Source organism: Emys orbicularis, chromosome 6, assembly GCF_028017835.1.
Source record: "Emys orbicularis isolate rEmyOrb1 chromosome 6, rEmyOrb1.hap1, whole genome shotgun sequence".
Taxonomy (NCBI): domain Eukaryota; kingdom Metazoa; phylum Chordata; order Testudines; family Emydidae; genus Emys; species Emys orbicularis.
In genome coordinates, this window is record NC_088688.1 from 25,205,871 (window position 1) to 25,228,681 (window position 22,811).

At 44.0% G+C, this 22,811-nt stretch overlaps 1 protein-coding gene across 1 annotated transcript; it reads left to right on the forward strand.

The window, feature by feature from the left end:
- Positions 1 to 71: 71 nt before the first annotated feature.
- On the forward strand, positions 72 to 20,139 carry SKP2 (S-phase kinase associated protein 2). The gene is made up of 10 exons (XM_065406344.1): positions 72 to 216; positions 2,074 to 2,333; positions 4,769 to 4,880; positions 5,766 to 5,909; positions 6,740 to 6,874; positions 8,388 to 8,486; positions 11,301 to 11,428; positions 13,124 to 13,175; positions 16,012 to 16,119; positions 19,659 to 20,139. Exons 1-10 carry the CDS (start codon positions 188 to 190, stop codon positions 19,870 to 19,872), a joined length of 1,281 nt encoding a protein of 426 aa, XP_065262416.1. The 5' UTR covers positions 72 to 187; the 3' UTR covers positions 19,873 to 20,139.
- Positions 20,140 to 22,811: the final 2,672 nt, after the last annotated feature.

Here is a 22,811-nt window from a genome sequence, read left to right on the forward strand (position 1 = left end):
CCTCTGCCCCAGCTGCTATCCCTACTTCCGTTAGGAGTAGCGCGCGCGCGCGCGCGTTGGGGAATGGAACGTTACCCCGGCCGCGCTCAGTTCGGTGGTGCTGCTGCTGCTGCGCAGAGAGGAGGCGCGGGAAGGGACGGTCGCTCCTGCTGCGAGTTAGTGCGGGGACCAAGGCTCCTAGCGTCTAATGCCTCTGCGCCAGGCCACCATGCACAGGTAACGCGGCGGCCGGGGGCAGCTGGACGGAGCCGCGTGGGGGCTGGCATGCTAGGGGTGGGCTGCACTGGGTGTTGCAGAGGGAAGGAGTGAGTGGTGGTAGTTGCCGCCCAAAGCATAGGCTGCTGCTGTGTTGTGGGGGGTGCGTGCAAAGCGTTGCACTGGGCTTTGTTATCCGTCTGTCTACGCGATGTTAGATCCCTAACGCTGCAGTATATTGTACGTGCTTCTGCCCCTTCCACCTCTACCCAGGGGATGGGAAACCGCATCTGCATCCCCCAAGGCTACGGGTAGTTAATAGCAGGTAGCCATGTGATTTTGGCGGAAATCTGAGCGGGGCTGAGGTATGGGGGGGCCAATAGCCTGGATGGTGGTGACTTGGAGAGGTGTGTATGTGTGTAGTATTGTCCAAAATACAGTGATCCTGTAACATACCCGTGTTCACAGAGGATTTTGCAGTTTTTACTGTGCTGCACGTTGTGACCATTTGGAACTTTATAGCAGTAGTGCAGCTAGATCCCCTCTGCTTCGAAGACACAGGCCCTACTGATTGAGCTAAAACAGAATCTCCATTCGTGGATAGCAGTGTGGACATAATTGAGTAGTTCTGATTATCTACACAGTGTAGGGCAGAGACCTACAGCTATTGGCCAGTTCATTATAGTCCCCTCTATAAATGAAGCATATTTTCAAGCATCTGAGGTTAAGTGAGTTTATACTCATTGTTGACGGTTGTGTCTTTGGCCCTCTGGGACTTCACAGATGTCACTTTGCATCACACTATTGCTACTTAGAACTTCATGGTGATAATAGGACCAAAATGGAGAATAAATGCCTATCATTTGTGCTAACCGAGAGTCTCTGTTAGCAGTACAAGGCCTGTGATACACACTTTGAGCAGTGCTAACTCTATACAGTAAGTGATAAGGGTACATCTACGCACTAACTAGTTCACTGTAGTATTTCAAAGTGCTGTACAAACACTGTAATCTTTAATTCCCCTGGGAGGTAGATAAGTAATCACTATTCTATAGGTGAGGAAATTGAAGCAAAAGAGCCTAAAAGCAGATGTCCATTTCAGAGGCAGGATTAGAATTCAATTTCTTGACTCTCAGTTCTTTATTCAAATCACCAGATCACAGACTTGACTATAGATTGTAAACTGCACAGAGTTCACATAGGTGGATGAAGCTATTCTGGCAATGAAAGATGGAGAAGACCTGTTAGATCATTCATTGTAACCCCAGCCATTGCAGGACTTTCTTCCAGTTATTTGTGCAGTCTCATTGTAATAGTCCCAAACAAATGGATTTCCACCAATTTCTTTGGCACACTATTCTGCAGCATGATAATGTGCAGTATTCTAACTCCCCACAGAGGCAATATCTCTGCTTTGTTGCTGTTGACTAGATTCCCATCCCTTTGTGATGACAGTGTTCAAAATTGTAATATTCTTTTTTTGCAACCATATCGTGCTGCAGAGTCATCTTCTGATTTACTCGTCACCCTAAGTGGGTCCATTTCAGCATTTCTGCTTCCCAGGTTACTTCTTTCCATTAAGTATGTGTGTTTCAGACTATTTCCCCCACGGAGTATCACATAAATCTGTTCAGTTTGATCCTTATATGTATCCCAGGTCTGCAGGTGTTGTAAACGTTTGTAAAGCCCTATAGGATTTTTGAATGCTATAGAAGTACAAAGCATTGTTATTGATTTTTCACTGAATTGTATTGCTTATCGTAGGGGATGTAGGTGCAGCCACCTGTGCCATTTTGTGATGTCTTTCTACATACATGTCTTTCTAATTCTGACATTTGGTGTTGGGGAGGATGAGTGTAACTTATGCTGTTCCTGCAGGAGACATCTCCAGGAAATCCCAGCTTCAGACAGCAATGTTTCCACAAGCTTCACATGGTCATGGGACCCCACCAAGACATCAGAGCTACTCTCAGGCATGGGAGTGTCTGTCCTTAAGAAAGAGAAGCTGGGCAGTGAGAACACCCCTCAGGAGCTGCTAGTGTCTCTTTATCCTCCTCAGAAACGACAGAAAGTGAAAGAGAAGGACAAGGACTTTGTGATTGCACGCAGGCCTAGGCTGCTCCGAGAGACAGAGTCAGGTAGAGTAACAGCAGCCCAGGCTTGTGTCAGCTTGTAACAATGACAATGACTGAGGTCAGGTACTGCAAATCACTAATAGTTTAGTTGCTTCTTACAAAGTTTGATGTCTCTGAGCAGACTCTAGTCCAGGGATCGGCAAACTTTTTGGCCCGAGGGCCACATTGGGGTTGCAAAACTGTATGGAGGGCCGAGAAGGGAAAGCCGTGCCTCCCTAAACAGCCTTGTCCCCGCCCCCTATCTGACCTCTCCCACTTCCCATCCCCTGACTGCCCCCCTCAGAACCCCCGACCCATCCAACCCCCCTGCTCCTTGTCCCCTAACCCCCGGCCCCTAACTGCCCCCCGGGACACCACCCCCTATCCAACCTTCCCTGTCCCCTGACTGCCCCAACCCCTATCCACACTCCTGACCCCGACAAGCCCCCCGCGACTCCCTCGCTTATCCAATCCCCCCCGTCCCCTGACCGCCCCTCCGCCCCATCCAACTGCCCCCGGGACCCCCTGCCTCTTATCCAACTCCCCGGCCCCCTTACCATGCCGTTTAGAGCAGCATGTCTGGCCGCCGCGCCGCCCGGCCGGAGCCAAACACACTGCCATGCTGCCCTGCAGGAGTGCGCTGCCTGTGCAGCGGGGGAGGGGGCATAGCAGGGGAGGGACCGGGGGCTAGCTTCCCCGGCTGGGAGCTCAAGGGCTGGGCATGATGGTCCCGCGGGCTGGATGTGGCCCGTGGGCCATAGTTTGCCCACCTGTGCTCTAGTCCCTGGATCTAGTGAATTGTGGGAGGTAAAAAAGAAAGAGACTTGAAAGAAACACACACAAGTTTGACTTTCCCCTCCCACATCTAGGCGAGCCTGTATGCCCTCAAGAGAGAGTTACTGTTAGAAAGTGGTTGATGGGGTGGGATAGCTCAGTGGTTTGAGCATTGGCCTGCTAAACCCAGGGTTGTGAGTTCAATCCTTGAGGGGGCTATTTAGGGATCTGGGACAAAAATCTGTATGGGGATTGGTCCTGCTTTGAGCGGGGGTTGGACTAGATGACCTCCTGAGGTCCCTTCCAACCCTGATATTCTATGATTCTATGACTCTATTGCTTCCTTAAAGGACACCTGTGAATGGATAGTATTTTATCGTATCTGGAGAAAATATTTCCCATGGGTCATAGAGACTGATAGCTACTATGTAGCCCATCATTTCTTCTAATCTGTTTTCTTCAATAAGGATTAAGTAGGATTTTGGATTTCGCCCATTTCCCAGATCTGTAGTTACAGCAGTTTTGGCCAACAGAGGGTGGATTAAAAAGAGATCAACTCCGATAGATTCAGAAACATCTTTCCAGCAACAGATTATACTATCTGAAGACCTCTGATCTAAACGTCACAAGAGATGAATATTCTCAGAGCCTTCATAAGACCTGAGTTTGAGCCTCCTCCTTACCATCTAGTAACTTACTAATGCTTATGACTTTCTTTATGGTATTCTGGTGAGTTTACAGGGGCTGTTTTTTGAACTGCCACCCTTCTCATTTATGCCCAACCTGACATATTTCTTTTCAGATAAAGTTGATCTGGGAAGTGCTGGCTGGGGTTCCTATCTAAAATGTACAGTCTCCCATCCCATTTAGGGAATCCCTTCTTCCTTTGTTCCACAGACCTCTTTGGAGCAGTAACAGCATTTTCTGGATGTACGTAGTTCCTTGAAAATGTACTTGCTTAAGAAAAGAATGTTTGGATATTAGGAAAGTGAAATAGCTCAAAAAAGCAATATCACAACATGTATTAGGGGCTGCAGTCAGGAGAGTCATGAATTTTAAGAAGGGCTAATTGCACAAGAGAAGAATAGCTGCATCCCTTTCAGAGAAAGATTCTGGTTTTGGAACTCTTCACACACTTTCTCAGAACACGATGGGTTGACTAACAGGCTTCAGAAGATAAATGTGGGACAGTGCTGTTGGCAGCTATTTTTGCACTTACGCACACAGCACCTAATAACACCTTGGATGAGATGGTGTTAGTAATAATATAATACCTTTCCAATAAGGAAATGTAAGTACCTAAGTAGTGGACTAGTGTATCCATAGATCAACAAGGAAATGAAGTGGTGATGGTAAGCCAGGGAATTTTTCTGTTGTCTTTTAATATTTTTGTTTAATGGCAAAACTGTTGAAATGTCTAATCCAGTGGTCTCCAAACTTCTTTGATTGCGCACCCCTATCAGTAAAAAAATTTTGAGCACGCACCCCCTGCCGCGCCGACTCTACCATTTTTGCCGAAGGAAAAAAAAAGCCGCTCAGACTCCTACCCGAACTGAAGATGAAGCGCAAAAAAAAAAAAAAAAAGCACTCCTCCTGCCGCGCACCCCACTTTGGAGACCACTGGTCTAATCAGTGGACAAAAATGAATCAGATCTATGTAAAATCTGTTAACTGTTTTCTTAAAGGTATTTCTTGGGATGCACTGCCAGATGAATTGCTATTGGGGATCTTTGCATACTTACCCCTAGCTGACCTGTTAAAAGTTTCCCAGATTTGCAAGAGGTGGCAACGCCTAGCGTGAGTATTGCTTTTTACTTGTAGGTGTTGAGAACAGTGTTGCTTTTTAAAGGTTGTTAAATGGTCTCATTTGCATCTTGATGCATTTGGGCTGTACCCATAGCTAATTTAAAGCCTCTGCTCTCTTCCAGCCCTCCCAATAATGAAACCTGGGGTCATGACCTCTCTCTCTCTCTCTCTCTTCTATCATGCACCCACCCGTTCCATTCATTAATTCCAGACTCCTGTCTTCCCCCAAATTCCTTACATCTTGCTTCCCACTAAACAAATAATGCCCCCTTTCCCACAGAGTTCCAGTACTTGCAGGACACTATAGCCTCCCAGCCACACTTCTCCACGTGGACCCTCTACTCCTTGCTTCCCTTCTCTGGGAAAAGCAGCAAAAGTTCCAACTTACCTACTCTCCTGTTCCCTCCTCTTGGAACCAATGGAGCCCCAATTCAGTTGAGCAAAATTTCTGCTCTCCTTGGGTCTTCAATCCCTGTCAAATATTGCAGAGAGTTTCATACAGTATCTTGGCTCTTCATATTCAGGAATACAAATGTGCTTTGCTGTCAGATCAGTGAGAAATCTCAGTAATGTTTGTAAAAAGAACAGGAGTACTTGTGGCACCTTAGAGACTAACAAATTTACAAACAAATAAACTTATGCTCAAATAAATTTGTTAGTCTCTAAGGTGCCACAAGTACTCCTGTTCTTTTTGCGGATACAGACTAACACGGCTGCTACTCTGAAACCGGTCAGTAATGTTTATATAAGTAAATCCTTGCTGAGTTGATTTCCTTGTTTTGCACATTCATTTATAATATTAAAAGCTGTTGATGGCAGTGTCCTTTGCTTTGGCCTTCGATTACTTACTAACAATCAAACTCCTTTCCTCCATAGGTTTGATGAATCGCTGTGGCAGACCCTTGATCTGACTGGTAAAAATCTACTGCCAGGAGTGATTGGGCAGTTGCTCCCTGTGGGTGTAACTGTATTCCGTTGTCCAAGATCCTGTATTGGGAAACCACTGTTTAAAAACAACCGGTAAGGCTGTCACCATCTCTTGGTGCCCTGGAACAAAGGGCAGGTCTACACTTACTTCCTGGTCCGGCCGTAAGCAATCGATCTTCTGGGATCGATCCCGGAAGTGCTCGCCGTCGACGCCGGTACTCCAGCTCGGCAAGAGGAGTACGCGGCATCGACGGGGGAGCCTGCCTGCCGCGTCTGGACCCGCGGTAAGTTCGAACTAAGGTACTTCGAATTCAGCTACGTTATTAACGTAGCTGAATTTGCGTACCTTAGTTCGAAGTGGGGGGTTAGTGTGGACCAGGCCAAAGTCTCCCTTTCAGTTTTTCATATAGTTCAACCAATCTCTTTGATTTAGCATCTCTGGTTGTCACACTTGTGGCATCTATAAATTTTAGAATGGCGGCATCATGGAGCAGGGAATAAGGCACTGGGCTGAATATCAGGGGAAGTGCATTCTGTTGTTACTTGATTCAGAATTGTTCAAGAACTGATTAATACAATCTTGAGAAGTATAGTCTACTACCATTATTCAGTAAAAAAATTTTTTTTTTTTTAGAACCAAGAACTACTGACCACTGAAGTATATTTCTATGCAAAGTTAAAGGAAATATGATTTAACTCTAGCATAAACAGAGATATTATTATGAGTCTTAAAGATTTGTATGCCTCAAAGTAAATAGAATTTTGCAGTTTTGGTAACCAGCTTAGTAATATTGATGGATCAGACATGCATTAAAGCATATATATTTTATGCATTCATTTGTGGTATACAAATGCAGTATACTATCTCAATTTTAGAAAAACGTTAAAATCCATTTTGTATTGTCTGCCTTTCTCCTCTTTAGACCTCTTAGAGTGCAACATATGGACATGTCCAACTGCACAATAAATGTTGCAGATCTCCATACTATTCTTTGTCGTTGTGATCGACTACAGAACCTCAGCTTGGAAGGACTGGTGCTTTCTGATGATATCGTTAGGTGAGTGGGCATGTTCAGAAGTGTAAGGTTCCTGCATCTCAGGACCACGGGCACCCCCTTTGGTGGCATCAGGGAATCAGCGCTCATGCCTGGTTAGTCTATCAGGCATCCTAGCTTGCGGCTGAGCAAGTAGCAGCTTAGGCCTCCGGAATGAGGGCCGAGCAAGTCAACAGTCAGTGGCTCTGGCCTTCTGACCTAAGGGTTAGCACTCATCCAGCCCAAAGTGGGGGGTTGGGGGCAGGGGAACCCGGACCCACCTTGCTCCACCAGGTCCTAGCCCAGGACGCTAGAAATGACAGGTGATTCCATTGTGGGGTTGCCGGGAGTACGTGGGGTCAATGTCTCTGTTCCTTCGGCTACTTCCTACCAGCATCTTGTGGGGCTGCTCCATGGCCACCGGGGCCTGGTTCCCCCTCTCCTTGTTAGATGGTCCACTTTCCACTCCCTAGTTGGGTTTCTCAGTCTTCCAGGGTAGCAGTTTGCCTTCCCTCCAAGCTGGCTCTGGAGGGTCATCACTTGCCACAGCCAGTTGTGGGCTCTGCTAGCTGTTTGGCTCCCTGGGTCAGACGTCTTGCTCCTTCCCTGGTCTTATACTACATGTCCCGCCCCCGCACTTTCTGCGAGAGAGAGAAGGGACGGGGTTAGCTGAGCCCAACAGGGTGAGTTAACCTCCTCTGTGCTGGAATGAGGCCACTCCGCCTCATTGCAAGAAGTATTCAATAATAACTTTTATTGATATGCCTTCTTGTATGCAGAAGGCTCCCCAGGCAACTTACAAATGTAGGCCCTCGTCTTGTAAATAGCTAGACTAGCACAGACTTCAGCAAGAACACACTTGTGCCTATGCAGACCCTTGAACCCATCTATTTACAGGATTGAGGCTTATTTTACAAATGGGATAATTGCTTTATCCGTCACAAAAATGCAGCCACCTCTGTGGTGAAACATGGCAGCTGTTTAACAGCGCATAGTAACAGGAAGAGTAGAGGAACATTAAAACTGCAAGGAAACATTCAATTAGGCAGAATGTAAATATCCAAATAGGAATTTGGCCAGGACCCTAGGGGTTATAGCCCTCTTCAAGTGTATGATTTATCCAGTACACTAATGCAGCAGGTAAACAGTTACAGAACATCTATTTAACTGTTAAATTGAAAACCTAGGGCTCACTAGGCCAGTGGTTCTCAAACTTTTGTACTGGTGACCCCTTTCACATAGCAAGCCTCTGAGTGCAACCCCCCTTATAAATTAAAAACACTTTAAAATATATTTAACACCATTATAAATGCTGGCTGCAAAGCAGGATTTGGGATGGAGGCTGACAGCTCGCGACCCCCTGAAGGGTCCTGAACCCCAGTTTGAGAACCCCTGCACTAGGCAAAGATGCACAAATGTATCTTTACTAAATTAAGGCCATCCTGAGCCTGGAACTTTAAATTATGAAAACAAATTATAAAATGGATACCAGGAGAGATGTGAAAGCATTCTGACTCTCCATCTGTGGTCTTTACAGAAGCATCGCTCAGAATTCCAGTTTGGTGCGATTAAATCTCTCTGGATGTTCTGAATTTTCTGCAGAAGCATTGGAGATGATGTTGATCAGCTGTTCTGGGTAAGACCGAATTAATTTATGCACTTGTTGATATTCCTGGGAGAAATGATCATCTGAGCACCCCACTGGCATGGGTGTATAACTTTTATGAACTATAATTTGTGTTCTTGAACATCTAAATAGGGTATTTTCCTTTGCTGAAGATTCAGATAATTCATGTTTTTGTTAAACTTCTCTTCCTTAAAGAAAGGTACATTTATCTGGGGGGAAAAAAACAGTTTGCATGAGGATATTCAAAACAGACACAATTAAAGTTGATTTCCGTATTGAAAGAGCAACAAGTCAAACTCTGTCAAGGTGAAAGTGTGTCTTTAAGAATTGTGAAATGGCATCTGATGAGCCCCCTTTACACAAAGTGTGCAGCTTTGATAGTAGAAAAGATCACGTGATGTTAAAAGATGTTAAAATAATCCTTCAAACACATAGACGTTCTAATGCTGATGTAGTACCGTTATAAAAATTTGACAGCTTGTGGAGACTAACGTTCTGTGATCTGCCAACGTGAAGAAGGATGGTCTGTGGTTAAGGCACTGAACTGGGACTTGGGAGATCTGTGGCAGAAAATGAATCCAGAGTTCTTGTGTAATGTTGGAGAAACTACTTAATGCAAAGGCAAGCTTAAAATGTACTGTGGGTTTAAACATACTTCCTCAGTTATACCGTGCAAGTTGTGTAAATAAAACCTTAATCTCTATGCCACAATTTGCAATCTGTAAAATGGGAATATTTTCTTTGTCTTGTAGATTGTCCCTGTTTAGGACCGTGACTGTCTGTTTACTACACGTATATGCACTGCTTAGCGGAATGAGGTCCTGATCTTGGTTGGGACCTCTAGGCCAGTGGTTCTCAATCTTTTTGGGCTCAGGACCCATTTGTAAATGTTTATGGCCTGTCATGACCCAGTAAATAGTCTGGGGGTGAAGCCCCCAGGTGTGGCTTCAGTCAGATCCTGCACCCTGGGGGGGTGGGGGGGAAAGCTAGGTTCTGCCTGGCACTCACTCCATAGTGGCAGCTCCTACAGCTGCTGTGCTGTGGGTCTGGCTGGGCTTGGCTCTGCGCTCTAGGCATTGCAGCGCCGCTCAGATTTGGCCACGCCTCCCTGACTAGACCAAATTTGTGTGAGTAGAGTTGTGACCTGGCTCATGGGGTTTCAGTGCCACTCACTCAAATTTGGCCTACTCAGACTCCCGTCATCATGACGACTGGGCCAAACCTTAGTGGCACTGGGACCCCAGAGGTTGCAGTGCCTGGAGCAAGGTGGCGAGCCCGGCCAGCCCCAGGGGACAGGAGCTGCCACGGGACCCTTTGAAACATTCTGATGAGCCAATTTTGGGTCCCGACCCACAGGTTGAGGAAACGCTGCTTTAGGTGGTGCTATACTTTGATAGTAAGTAACAGGACTGGTGCCACACAGCATGTCACGGGGGCTTGGTGTGTTGAGCGGGAGCTGCCCCTGTTTGCCCAGTGTGGGGTTGACACACCCAGTCACATGGTTGTCGAGATTCCTTGTTGTGCCAAATGATCACGATCAAGGGCTCCAGGACCCCTGTTGAGGCAGAGCAAACAAGCAGTCTGTAGCGTCTGGTTTTCCTGGCTGAGGCAAACACAAGCAGTTGGGACTCTGATCCTTCAGGTAGGGCAGAGCAAACAATCAGTTTATAGTGGGAGACAATGGTATCCACATCTAGTGGCAAGTGTGGGGCAGGAGGACCCAGGCCTACCCTACTTCACCGTGTTCCAACAGAGGGCCCTGTGAAGCTGGTAAACTCTCTATACAGGGTTCAAGTATCAGCTCCTAACAGATTCCCTGGGTCTTTTCCTACCATAAAGCCCATCTTGGGCATCTCCTCGGCTGGCAGCAGCTCGGTGTCTCTGCAGTCAGCTGGTCATCCACAGCATAGTCCAGATCCATGGAGAGTCAATGGTTCCTCTGCAGGAGCCTGCAGCACACATCCTTCCTCTTCTTCCACCAACACCGATTGAGCTGAGCTGCCTCCTTTTATCTGTCCCCTCCACCTGGACCATGCGCAGCAGAGGTGAGGGGGCGTGGTCTCCTGGGCCCATAATGCTTGGTCAGTCCCTGTTGGCCCAGTGCGGGGTTGATACATCGTGTACATTTCTTTGCCTCGCCAATGTTTTTAACTCTGTTCTTGAGGAATCCGTAGGATGAGAGCGTGACTCATTTCTTTGACCTACGTTGAGACAACCAAAAAAAATGGTCAGTAGTAGTGGTTATTTATTTGCAATCTGGTAGCACCCACAATGTACAAAACATTGTCCACACAAAGGAGTACACAGTCCCTGCCCCAAGGAGCTTACAGTCTAAGACAAGCAACTTGTGAAGGGTTGAAGAGGGTTGTAGTCAAAACATGTATGAGATTTCTGTACATTATAAAAAATAGACACAAACTAAATCAGATGGCCAATTAATAATAGATAGGTTAAGGAGCAAATAGCTGTATTTTTCTTCTTTAAAGGTGGACTCTTATCCGTTAGGAACCAGACTATGGTAGATACCCCACTTCACAGCAACAACAAATGATGATTACTTTGCCATTGCTGGCTTGATGCATTTTGACAACCAAGATGCTCTTTGTCCCATTATTATTCCTCTGTGCCATCTATTTAATCTGATCTCTTGAAATTTAGTGTCCTTAATGAAGAAACTTGATGGTATATATCTCATGTACAGTTTGATATATATATATATATATATATTTATTTTTTGGTATTTGAATAGTATGTGGATGCGTTTAAGGCCAAACCTATGTTTCTGCTGTGCTTCCAAATGGATGTATTTTTATTTGTGCATAGATTAGAAGAGCTAAACTTGTCCTGGTGTGACTTCACAACTGATCACATTAAAGCAGCAGTCAACCACATTTCTACAAATGTAACCCAACTAAATTTTAGCGGATACAGACAAAATCTACAGATATCAGGTAAATAGCAGCACTGAGAACTGGTGTTCTAGGGGAATGATATGTGGAACCTTAATTAAGTGTAGCTGTGATTGTTTAACTGTTTGCATCTTCTCTTGGTCTGTCAGACCCAGAGTATTGATTTCAAATGCAATGGTGCTTTTGCCCCCATGAGGGTGTGCTTTATGTTGTACAATTCATAAAACAAAACATTAACCCTAAAACTTAACCTGCATTATTGCTAATTTTTGTACATGAGCTCTGAAACACTGATAACCACTTTTTTATTATATTATTATTATTATTGTTTAATGGCACTTAGATGCCACAATCTGGAATCTGAACCCCACTGGGCTCATTGCTGTACACACATAATGAAAAGGTGGTCCCTGTTTTACAGACCTTACAATTAAAGGCAATCAAACAATACAATTTTCAGTCATGAGGAAAGAACTTGGAAATTACAAAACTTCGATTTACACAGGAAAAACTTCAGGTATCCAAAAAACCCAGTCGCTACAAAGATGAGTGTGTTCTACATGATGGAAATTGTGTAGTGGTTTTCAGTTGCATGAATGAGTTTTGGAGTGCCTCAGAATGCCTGTAAACCTAGTAAATTTCTCCTATTAAGAGAACAGTGACTAAATGCAAATGTTTTTCTGGCTGGTACATTAAAAGCTCTTTTATCTGGCACTTCACCAACCGGCAAACTCTATAAACCGGCATTTCTGATCTGCACTGAAAGTCCGGTTTATAGTGCGGTTGGTGCGGGGCCGGCAGAGGATGGGCGTGGGATGTGCTGTGGGGTGCACTCTGGGACGGGGTTTGGGGCAGGGGAGGGGGCTCAGGATGTTGGAGTGCTCACCTCCAGCGGCTCCATACAAGCAGATCCCCATCCCTGCTGTTGCTGGCGGAGGTGCGTCCAGGCGGCTCTGCAGGCACGCTGCCTCTGTCCCCGCTCTCGAGTCCCCGAGCGCAGACTCCACGGCACCCAACCTATTGGCTGAGAACCACGGCCAATGGGAGCTGCGGGGGGGCGGCACCTGCAGACTGAGGCAATGTGCCTGCTTGCAGAGCTGTCTGGCCATGCCTCCACCAGGAGCAGCAGGGACAGGGAGCCGCTGGAGGTGAGTGCCCCCCCATCTGGCACCCCGAGCCCCCTCTCACGCCCCAACCCCCTGTTCCAAGCTCCCTCGTAGAGCCTGTGTCCCGCAGCTCCTCCCACGCCCCTGTCCTGCACCCGCCCCGCACTCCAAAACCCTCCCCCTCTGAGTTAACCGGCATTTTTAATTTACCGGTATCCCCCATTCCCCCAGCATGCCGGTTAAAAAAGCTTTTACTGTATATTGATAGAGCAAATGGCATTTCAGGGGCACTTTTTTTTTTGGACAAAATATTTGTTTTTTTGACAAAGCTAAGACCATTTAAATCCTTTAAGGATCTGCACCGAACAACAGTAGGTGAAAAAGATTTGGTATATGTTTCAAGTGCAATACAAATGTTCTTTAAAACAAGTGCAACCTTTTGTCAAGAACTCACGTTGGAAGAAAACATGGAACTTACTCCATGTTAGCAGTGAATGATTAGCAGTGAATAATTCAAACCACATGCAACTTTAAAAGGTAGCTTTTACTGGTCAGGAGAAGCTTTAATATTGCTGGGGAAAATGCCTGGCTGATTTATGTACATTTTTTCTCCCCCCCCCCCCCCTTCCAGATATCAAGACATTGGTGACAAGATGCCCGTATCTCATCCAGTTAGATTTAAGGTAAAAAACTGTGTATCAGAAACTCTTCAGCAGCCCTGAATCCAAACAGTATAAAGACATCTTTGCCCCTACTCCATTCCGGCTGCAACTTCTGTCTCTCTGGGGCCACAGCACAGAATCTGCCCCTGTGCATCTGGGTTTGTGCTAGCAGAAGCCAGATGAACCTGTGAGTGATCGATATCTACATACATTTTCATACCAGGCTCATCTCTGTTGTTTCTGAGCACTTTCAGGCAAGATCTTCTCTCTCTTCTCCTCTACTCCACACCTAGCACAGATGTCACTCCTTGGAAGATTTATTTCTTTGCTAAATTTCAGGCTTCATCTGGGGTCTGTTCTGATCAGGTTCTTAAACTGTGCCCATCGTTTCCTGTTTGTTGTAATACTGACTATCACAATATGCTGGGATTTTCTTAATGGTAATTCTTGCCCCCTCTTTGCCTCCCCAATCACATTGAGGCCGGCTCAAACATTTTGAAGGTAGTCTGCTCAAACTTTACCCCCCAAAAAATTCCTTGAGACAGAAATTGTTCCCAGAAAGTTTCTGAAATTCACCTTTTGGGCTGAGAGTTCTGAGTGTGAAAACGGAAACCAGTTTGTGATGTTACTATAGAGTTTGCTTACTTTGATACTGAGCAAGTTCGATAATAAAGGGGGGAAAAATACATAGCATTTAGTACAAGATCACATCTAAAACTTGTTTTAACATAGGTGAATTTATTTGAGAATTGGTTATGCACCTCCCTCTTTTCCCATTGCCCTCTCCAGCTGTCTGATCAGTTGTGCTATAAACTTTAGGCTAGGTTCACTCATAGGTTCCTGTAGCTTTTGCTGGCAGAAATCCAGATGCATGGGGGCAGATTCTGTGCTGGAGCCCCCCAAGAACGGGGTAGAGGCAAAGGTATCTTAAGCTGCCTTTGTGCTACTTGGGTTCAGGGCTCTTCTCACTTGGGGCAGCTGCCAATGAGCTGCACCGCTACCGAGAATCCCTGTAGTGCTGTGGGCACATGCTGTATGCCAGGGTTGACTGTCAAGAGAAATGCTATGAAGTCTTGACGTTAATAGCAGACTTAAGGTACAATAACTTCCAGATGAGAAAATGGTAGCCTTATATATCAGATCTCAGTGTATTAAGTGCTGCTGACTGTAAGTCACAGGGGGTATACAGCTTGACAGTACCTTCATGGGTAATATGCTAGTTACTGAGACAGGAAAAAATACTTTTCTGGAAGGGATAAGCTAAACGCATTTACCCCCAGGGGAATCCTGCACCACTGCACGCAGAATTCATGTCCCCACTGGCAGAAAATGAGGGGGAAGCAAAGGGAAGCTGCATGGGGGCAGTGGTGGAGATGCCCATGGGAGAGGCAAAGCATGGGGGGCACACGGTGTCACATGCCACTGGCCCCCCACTCCCAATTGCTGAGAGCACAGAGCTGTCCAGCTGAAGGAGAGTGCTGTTCAGCTCTCCTGACTCTGCAGCTAGACACCACCTCCTTGCTCCTAGTGCTGGTCATGCCCCCCTTCTGCTGGGGAACCATCCTGTTTTCTGTACAACTTTGAAGGCCCGCAGTGGGGCAGGGTAAGGAGGGTGGTGGAAATAGGGGAAGGGTGGTGGGGTAGGGAGAAGAGGCAGTAGGGAAGGAGGGGGTGGGTGGGAAGGGCACAGGGCAGTAGGGAGGGGCAATGGGATAGGGAAGAGAAGGGGATAAGGGAATCCTGGGTGGTAAGCAGGAGCCAAGCATGTGGTGTCCCCCCAGCAGCTGCTCAGGCTCCCCAGTTAAATAGGCCCAGCGACCCCTACCTCAGATTCCCCGACCAGCTGCATACAGACCTCCACCCCACCAAGCCCCATTTCCCCCAGCACCTGGACCCCACTGAGCCCCCATTTACCCCCCCAGCCCTAACCTCTTTCACCTGGACCCCCTGCAGAGTCCTATTGCCCCTGTACCCAGAACCCCCCCAACAATCCCTTGTGCATCCAGCTCCCCCTCTCCCCCCGTGCCTGGATCCCCCACTGAGCCATCTGCATCGAGATTGCCCCACACAGAACCCTCTCACCCCACATACCCACATTAAGCCCTTCCACGCTTGGATCGCGCCGGGCTGAGCCTGCTTGCCCCACACCTGGATCGGAGACCAGGGCTGGGTGTGCATGCGAGAGACTGTTCCTCTCTTTTGCTATCTTGCTGCGCCTGATATGGAGAGATAGGGACTTGGTGTGTCAGGGTCAGGTGCAGCCTTACTGCTGACTCCATGTCCAGGTGGGACTGCTGGGTGATCTCCCACCTCCATGCAGCCTGTCGCCTGTGCTCCCCACTGCCATGCTGGAGCCTGCACATTTATTTGACCAATAAAATATACAGAATTTTGCAAACATTTAAAATATTGAGTGCAGAATTTTTATTTTTTTGGTGCAGAATTCCCTCAGGAGTAATATACCTGTCATGCATTTGTAACGATTATAAAATGTCAGTGTAATTTGATTTTTGCCATATCAACTAAACACTGGTTAGAACTCTTGACATGTAGAGCAATTTCCTTTTGTGACCCAAGTTCCTGTGCCAAAACAGCTTCCTGCAAAACAAGCTACTGCTCTTCTCCCCCCCCCCCCCAAAGATAGAAATTGGTGATGAATTTCTAATATGTAAGGAAGAAAACATGTTAAATTTGAAAATAGTTAATAAGCTGGTAAAAGTTTTTGAAGGCAGATAAGTGTTTAATGTGTACAAAACTTTTCTCCCTGAATTTCAGAAACACTTGAAACTTTGCTTCTATTGTGTTCTTGAAAAGGAATGTTTTAATCCTACTTTTGTATATATCACCTTTATTACAGTGACAGTGCAATGTTGAAGCCTGAATGTTTTCAATATTTTCATCAGCTCATCTGCCTACAGCATTTGTCTCTTAGTAGATGTTATCAGATATCTCCTGCTGACTTACTGTGAGTAATGTCTTACACCCCTTATAGTTGTTTACTATTAAAACTGAATTAAAAGGTGATCTGAAATACTTAATAAAAACTGCTCAAGATCCTGAACTTCTGTATAGACTTAAACTGCAAATAATATCTTTAAAAACAAGAGGAAGACTGGAGCTAAGAGGCAGAATGGAGCTGATGATTACTGGGTCTCTGCTGGGGTCAGCAAAAATCTATGAAGTGTCTGTCTCATTTCCCTCTAGTGCTGGTGCATGCACATGACAGCCTACTACTGCTATCAGTGAATGCATTAGCTCAAGTGGCATAGGTCTGTGCTGTGGATCTAAAGGTTCCAGCTCTGCTGGTTGAACCATGTGGGTGTAAATATGATTCCAATGGAGTTCCTGGGTGTTTTTTTTCCTTCCAAGTTCACCTTTTATACTGAGGAAGTTAAGAATATTAAGGTTCAAAGTAAAAAACTCAGTTAGGAATTGCCCAAATTAAGGTTGCCTATATCCTTAATTTGCCTTCCTTGTGTGTATATGCATTATGATAGAATCTAATTACATGTACTGTCTTTTCCAGAGGACCCCTGCCTCATTGAGTGCACAGCTTGGATGGTACTCTGAGCAACTAATCACTATTTTGTTTTATTCTCATTGCGGCCCTATGCCTTACTTATTGCACATCATTCAAACACTGCTCTGAATATAAAATTCGTTTCCTTACAGGCTTTTCTATGATGCTCATTACTACACTATTTGAATGCTTCACAAACAATGAATTTATTTGCACAAAACCTCTGAAAGGTATGAGGGTATTATCCCCATTTTACAGATGGATAACTCAGGCATAGAGGGACAGATTTAAAAATATTTAGCTGCCTAACACTCATTGAAACTTTCACTGGGCACCTAAATATCTTTAAAAATCTGGCCCCAAAAGATTAAGGTCAGAAGTGTCCACTAATGGGTGCCAAATCTGACACTTAAGACCTGATTTTTTTTTTTCCCTTCAGAGTACTTAACATTATATATCTTTTTACATGGTCAAATCACTGCGCTCATTGACTTGGTTACAGCTGTGAGTGCATAGCATTTTTGCAAAGCAGACACCAGGGTCTCACATTGGGCACTCAGAAAATGACACTGGTGACCACCTGTGAAAAGTTTGGTTTCAGTGACTTACTCAGCATCCCATAGAAACTGGGTTGCAGAGGCAGAGATAGAATCCAGTTCTCCAGGGCAGCATTCAACTGCCTGAACCATGAGACCATTTTTTCCTCATTCACTACACACCTTCAAATACTTCTGAGGCCACAGCCTCGTTCACTACACAATCCTGTGAACTGAATGAGGCAAGTGTCATGGAGAAAAGTAGTATGCAGTCATCTAATTAAAGACTGTCATAATGCATGAATTAAAGTTGCATAGGCAACCTTAACTTTGGCATTTCCTAACTTTTGAGTGCTTGATTTTGCAACCTGAACATATTTTAACTTAGTTTTTTGTGTAATACAAAATTATGGTTGTCAAACTGACCAAAACCAAAAAATAGGGTCAGATCTTCAGCTCCTGTAAATCAGCATGGTTCTGACATCAGTGGAGCTATCCTAGTTCCATTTACCCCATCTGAGGATCTGCCCCATAAAGTTAACTACAGGTGAAACTTGTTGTTTTCCCTCTAATTCTAAAGCATTTTGGGTTTTAGTTCAAATATATGATGTGCCACATTGGTGTTCTTAGAGCAAGCAATTAAAGGAAGTTATGCTTTGAGTGTTTAAAAACTCCATATTAAATCAGAAGCTGTTCATGCTAACACAACTTTGCTGTGTGACCTTGGGCAAATCAATTAACTGTACTTCCTCCGTCCATAAAATGGGAACATCTGTCTCATGGTGGTCTGTGAGGATTTTTAGCAAAGGGAGCAGTTTTCAAAGGTGCCAAGTGCAGTTTGGCATCTTACTCTTAATGACTTTCAGTAGGAGTTGGGTGCCTGTCATTTAAAAATCTCTTCCCAAGACATGTTATTCTCTGATGGAAGACGTTATAGAAGTGCAAGGATCAGATTACACTGATCTGAGATTCCTTCAATACTTTTATATATAATGGAGACACTTAAGGATGACTGGTGAAACATTTTACTCTGTCTGTTACTGGGTCAGCTATGTCAATGTTAGTGTCACTTTTCTCAGTAGTAGTGAGAAGGGATTAAGTGTGAGCTTATCACAGACTAATAGCTCTGTAACTATTTACATATCCCTTTAAAGAGGATTAGGTGGCTGAGCTGAAGGAATTTTAAAACTCAGATTATTTGCTCAGTAGTACAGAGCTACTGCAGCCTCTGTCTAGGAAGGGGCTGTTGAAGTAGAAAATCCTTAAGGAAATTATTCATTAAGCCATTTCTATTTTCTAAACAACAAGATAGATTCCGTCCTTACCTAGGGCCCACAAAAAATTGTGAACAATAATATTTAGTAAAACAAAACATTAAATGGTTGGATGCATAATATAAAACTTGTTGAAACAATGTATTTACAATAAAATTCTGTTTGACAAAGTTTAAAAATGAGAACTTGCAATGGATCTATATCGATTCCTAAACCTAGGCTGTTAAAATGGGAGTTGGAAGACCTGTAACACTGGTATAGTGGTGTGGCTATGGGATAACTCTGTAGTGTTTGTTCCTTCTCATGAATCCATCTATCCCTGACTGTACTTGCAAATACATATTTAAAAGATAGCTGGGCAAACACAAGGAACTTGGTCTGTATGACCAGTTCAAATATCACCACAAATTCCATTCTGCTGATCCCTTGGCCAGACTCTAATCTCAACCCTGTTACTGCCACTACCACCTTATCTGGCCTGTTGCCATAACCCTTCAATCCTTTCAAAACACCACCACAAAAATCACATACCTTGTCCACCCCAGAGTCTGTTCACTGGTTATTTTTTGCCCTGTGTTATCAGGATTAAGCTCCTTATCCTCTCCTTCCTGAGCATTCAGAGTTTGATTCTTATCTATCTCTGTTCTCACTTGTAAAGGACTTAGCACACCATTGACAATAAATAAGAGAATATTCCATACTGTGAAAAATAGGTAATTAACTAAGATTATTAAAAGTATTTAAGGAGGTGACTGATGTGTAGGATTTACCATTTTGGCACAATTTGCTCCATTTATTCTGAATGTTGATTTTAATAGTCCATTGCTATTGCAGAGACACTAAATAAACAAACCAGCCATGTCCTGCAATAACCTAGCATGTGTGAGGCTCATAGGTTATGAATAAAGTTACTGACATGTCATTGCACTTAAATTCCTATTTCTCTATTCAAGTTGGTTTGGCAATTGAACTTCTTACTGAATGACCAGAACAGAGCATAAAGTTTCAATTAAGTATATTTAAAATCAGGGATTTTTTTAGATAGGAGCAAACATTTATCCAAAATACTATTTTCCAGACTTTTCATGAAAGAAATTGTACTATTCAGTTTGGGTAAAAGTTTAAGCCATTTTTGCAGCCTACTGATCTGCTTGTTTTGTTTCTCCCCTTTTAGTGAGCTTGGTGAAATTCCCACACTAAAGACTCTTCAAGTTTTTGGAATAGTGACTGACAATTCCCTACAGCTCCTAAAAGAAACGCTTCCCCACATAAAGATCAATTGTTCGCATTTTACAACCATTGCACGGCCAACTGTTGGCAGCAAAAAGAACCAGGAGATCTGGGGCATCAAATGCAGACTGACACTGAGAAATTCTAGTGGTTTGTGATGCAGCGTTTGCTGGATATTTCCTTTTGTTGTCACCAAGCGTGGTGTGCTTCCTCAAGAAACCCAAACACTGGAGCATCACTCTAGGTCTTCTTGTAAAAAAGTGTTTTAACTTGGTCTTGTGCTATAATTTACTTTCATAAGTATATTTTTATATTGTCCTTCTCTTACTGTGTCCAGAAATCCAATCAGGTATGAGTAATTGTAAGCATTTTAAAAGTCAATCTTGCTTTTGCAAAAATCTTTCTAAAAGCAAGTGACTATTGCAATTGTGCTAAACACGATTAAGTTAGAAAGTTTGGTAATAAATAGTGCAGCTGGTCTAGTTATTTGGTAATGTACTTAATTCTGCAATCTGTGATGTTGCTTTATTTGAACTGAGGGTCCAAAGGTGCTTCTGTAATATTTTTCCAAATACACAGCTTTGCGTAAGGCCCTTGCAAAGTAGAGAGATGTTCTCTCATTAGGGAACTGTTTTACTTCATTACAACTCAGTATTTTCCTGACTGTTTCAGATTTTAGAGCTCAGAATGAGTAAGGGCATTAAGTCTATTTAGACTCTTAGCACCAAATATTCCATCCTGTTCAGTTATCTGCTTTTTTCAGGGGGGAGGAATAAACCATGGCGTTGGACACTAAATTCACTGAACCCTCTTAATGCAATAGGAGCCGTGAGAAGGGAGAGCCATACAAAAGGAGCTATGAGAAAGCTGAATCGGATACTAGTTATAAGGCAGTAGAACAGAGCTACAGTGCATTTTTTCCAACAATTACAGAAGTGTGACCCTCAGTGTTTCAAAATGACCGTGCTGAGGAGTTTAAAACTTGAAACCCCTTTGCAAGTTTGTGAAACCAAGGATCTCACCTGTCGGGGTGAAGTTTTCATGGGGTATTTTAGTTTGACTTACATTCCAGTTCTGTGCCACTTAATCAGCATTTTTCTTCTGATTTGTGATTTCCACAGTTTCTAAAGATGCATTATTAATGCAAGAATCTCTTCATAGGTAAGCTTAGTAGGTTTCTGTTTATATAGCCCTGTATTCACATCCCTTGAGACTCTGCAGGGCTAAGGAGCAGTAAAGAGGGAAATACACAGAACTCCAGAGCTCTTCAGGGCAAGTAAAGTAAGGGGTCACTAGGATTTAATGGACATCAAGCGTTCCACAGTACAGAAGCAGCAGTCTTGCAGATATGCTTGCTATAGGCGAGGGAGATATAGGTCACCACAGATTCCCTTAGATTCTACAATGCAGAAAATGCGGCAAACTAAGTTTCTAGGCTCTGTTGTATTTTAAAGAAACCTGCCAAAAACTTAGCAACTTTGATGGTAGTTCAGCAGAGAAAAATATGAAATTATAGAAATGAACAACTAGATAACTATTCAAGCCTATAAAAGGGGAAAGGATAGATATGTGGCTAAGGCATGGGAGTAAGCCTTAGATCTGGTTCTTTGTGCCTCTGTTCACCAAATGTAAAATGGATGTAGTACATCCCTATGTTTGAGGTGCTGAGAATAAGTTTATTCATGATTGAGGTGGTTAGACAGAAAGGTGCCAAGGCCATAAGGTTACCTACAGAAAAATGTATGTACAGTAGAACCTGAGTTACAAACTGACTGGTCAACTACACACCTCATTTGGAACCGCAAGTACGCAATCAGGCAGCAGCAGAGATAGGGGAAAAAGTACAGTGCTGTGTTAAACTACTAAAATAAAAAGGGAAAGTTTTTTTTTTTTTTTTTAAAAAGATTTGAGGTAAGGAAACTTGTGCTCTTCGTTTAAATTAAAATGGTTAAAAGCAGCATTTTTCTTTTGCATAATGCAGTGTCAAAGTTCAGTTGTAAACTTTTGAAAGAACTACCATAATGTTTTGTTCAGTTTTATGAACAATCTCTAGTCCCAAGATGTTCGTAACTGAGATTCTACTGTATAACCATAAAGTAGTTTCAGTAATAGAACATGTGCTGTTAACAGGGAAAGAGGACCTGAATTTTTCCTTTTCGCCCACCCTTGTTCCCTTGGGGGGGTGGAGCAGGTGACAAATTTCCAGCAGGTTTAAACATTTATGTAGCAATTCACATATCCTGGGTATCATTAACTGTGCTTCCACTTTAAGCAGCTAGCAGACATTGAGACCAATCTAAGTCTTTCTGGATACTCATTTCTATATCCCACCAATCTGGTAATAGATTCACCATAGTTTGTCAGCCTTTTGCTGTAACGCTCAATTAAGTCTCACTTCTGAATTTATACTTGCAACCAGTGTGACAAGATATGGCACTCAACACCTTCTATCTGGGCCTGGCCCCAGTAGGGAGTTTAAAAAACAACCCTCTCCAACTAGCAACAGAACCCTACCTCACAGGACCATCCAGTCTACTAGAGATGGCTATTGCTAATCAGTTTTACATGGAAGGTGATCAAGTGCTATAGTGAGGGGCAGAAGTATAAAACATTAAGGGTACATCTACACTTAACACTACAGCTGCACTGCTGTAACACCTATGCTGACAGGAGGGATTCTCCTATTGGTGTAGATAATCCACCTCCCCAAGAGGCCATAGCTACGTCAATGGAAGAATTCTTCTGTCAACCTAGTGCTACACCAGCTTAACTACACCACTCAGAGGCTTTTTCACACCTCTGAGTGATATAGTTATGCCAATCTAATTTTCTAGTGTAGACCAGGCCTAAGATATGCTTTCTTTCATCTGATGACTCTTAACCCATTCAAAAGTCATTAAATATCTCCAGCTGGAGGTGAATCACTTATTTAGGTATGGAATTAGACCCTTTACTATCACATATAACCGTGTGGGGTAGTGTTGACTGGAAGTAATAGTGCCAATCTGTTGCTTTCATTCAGACTATTTCTCCCACTTGACATCTTGCTCTGAGTTTACTGAGGACAGCCCCGTTATTACATATCTAAGCAGCCTGA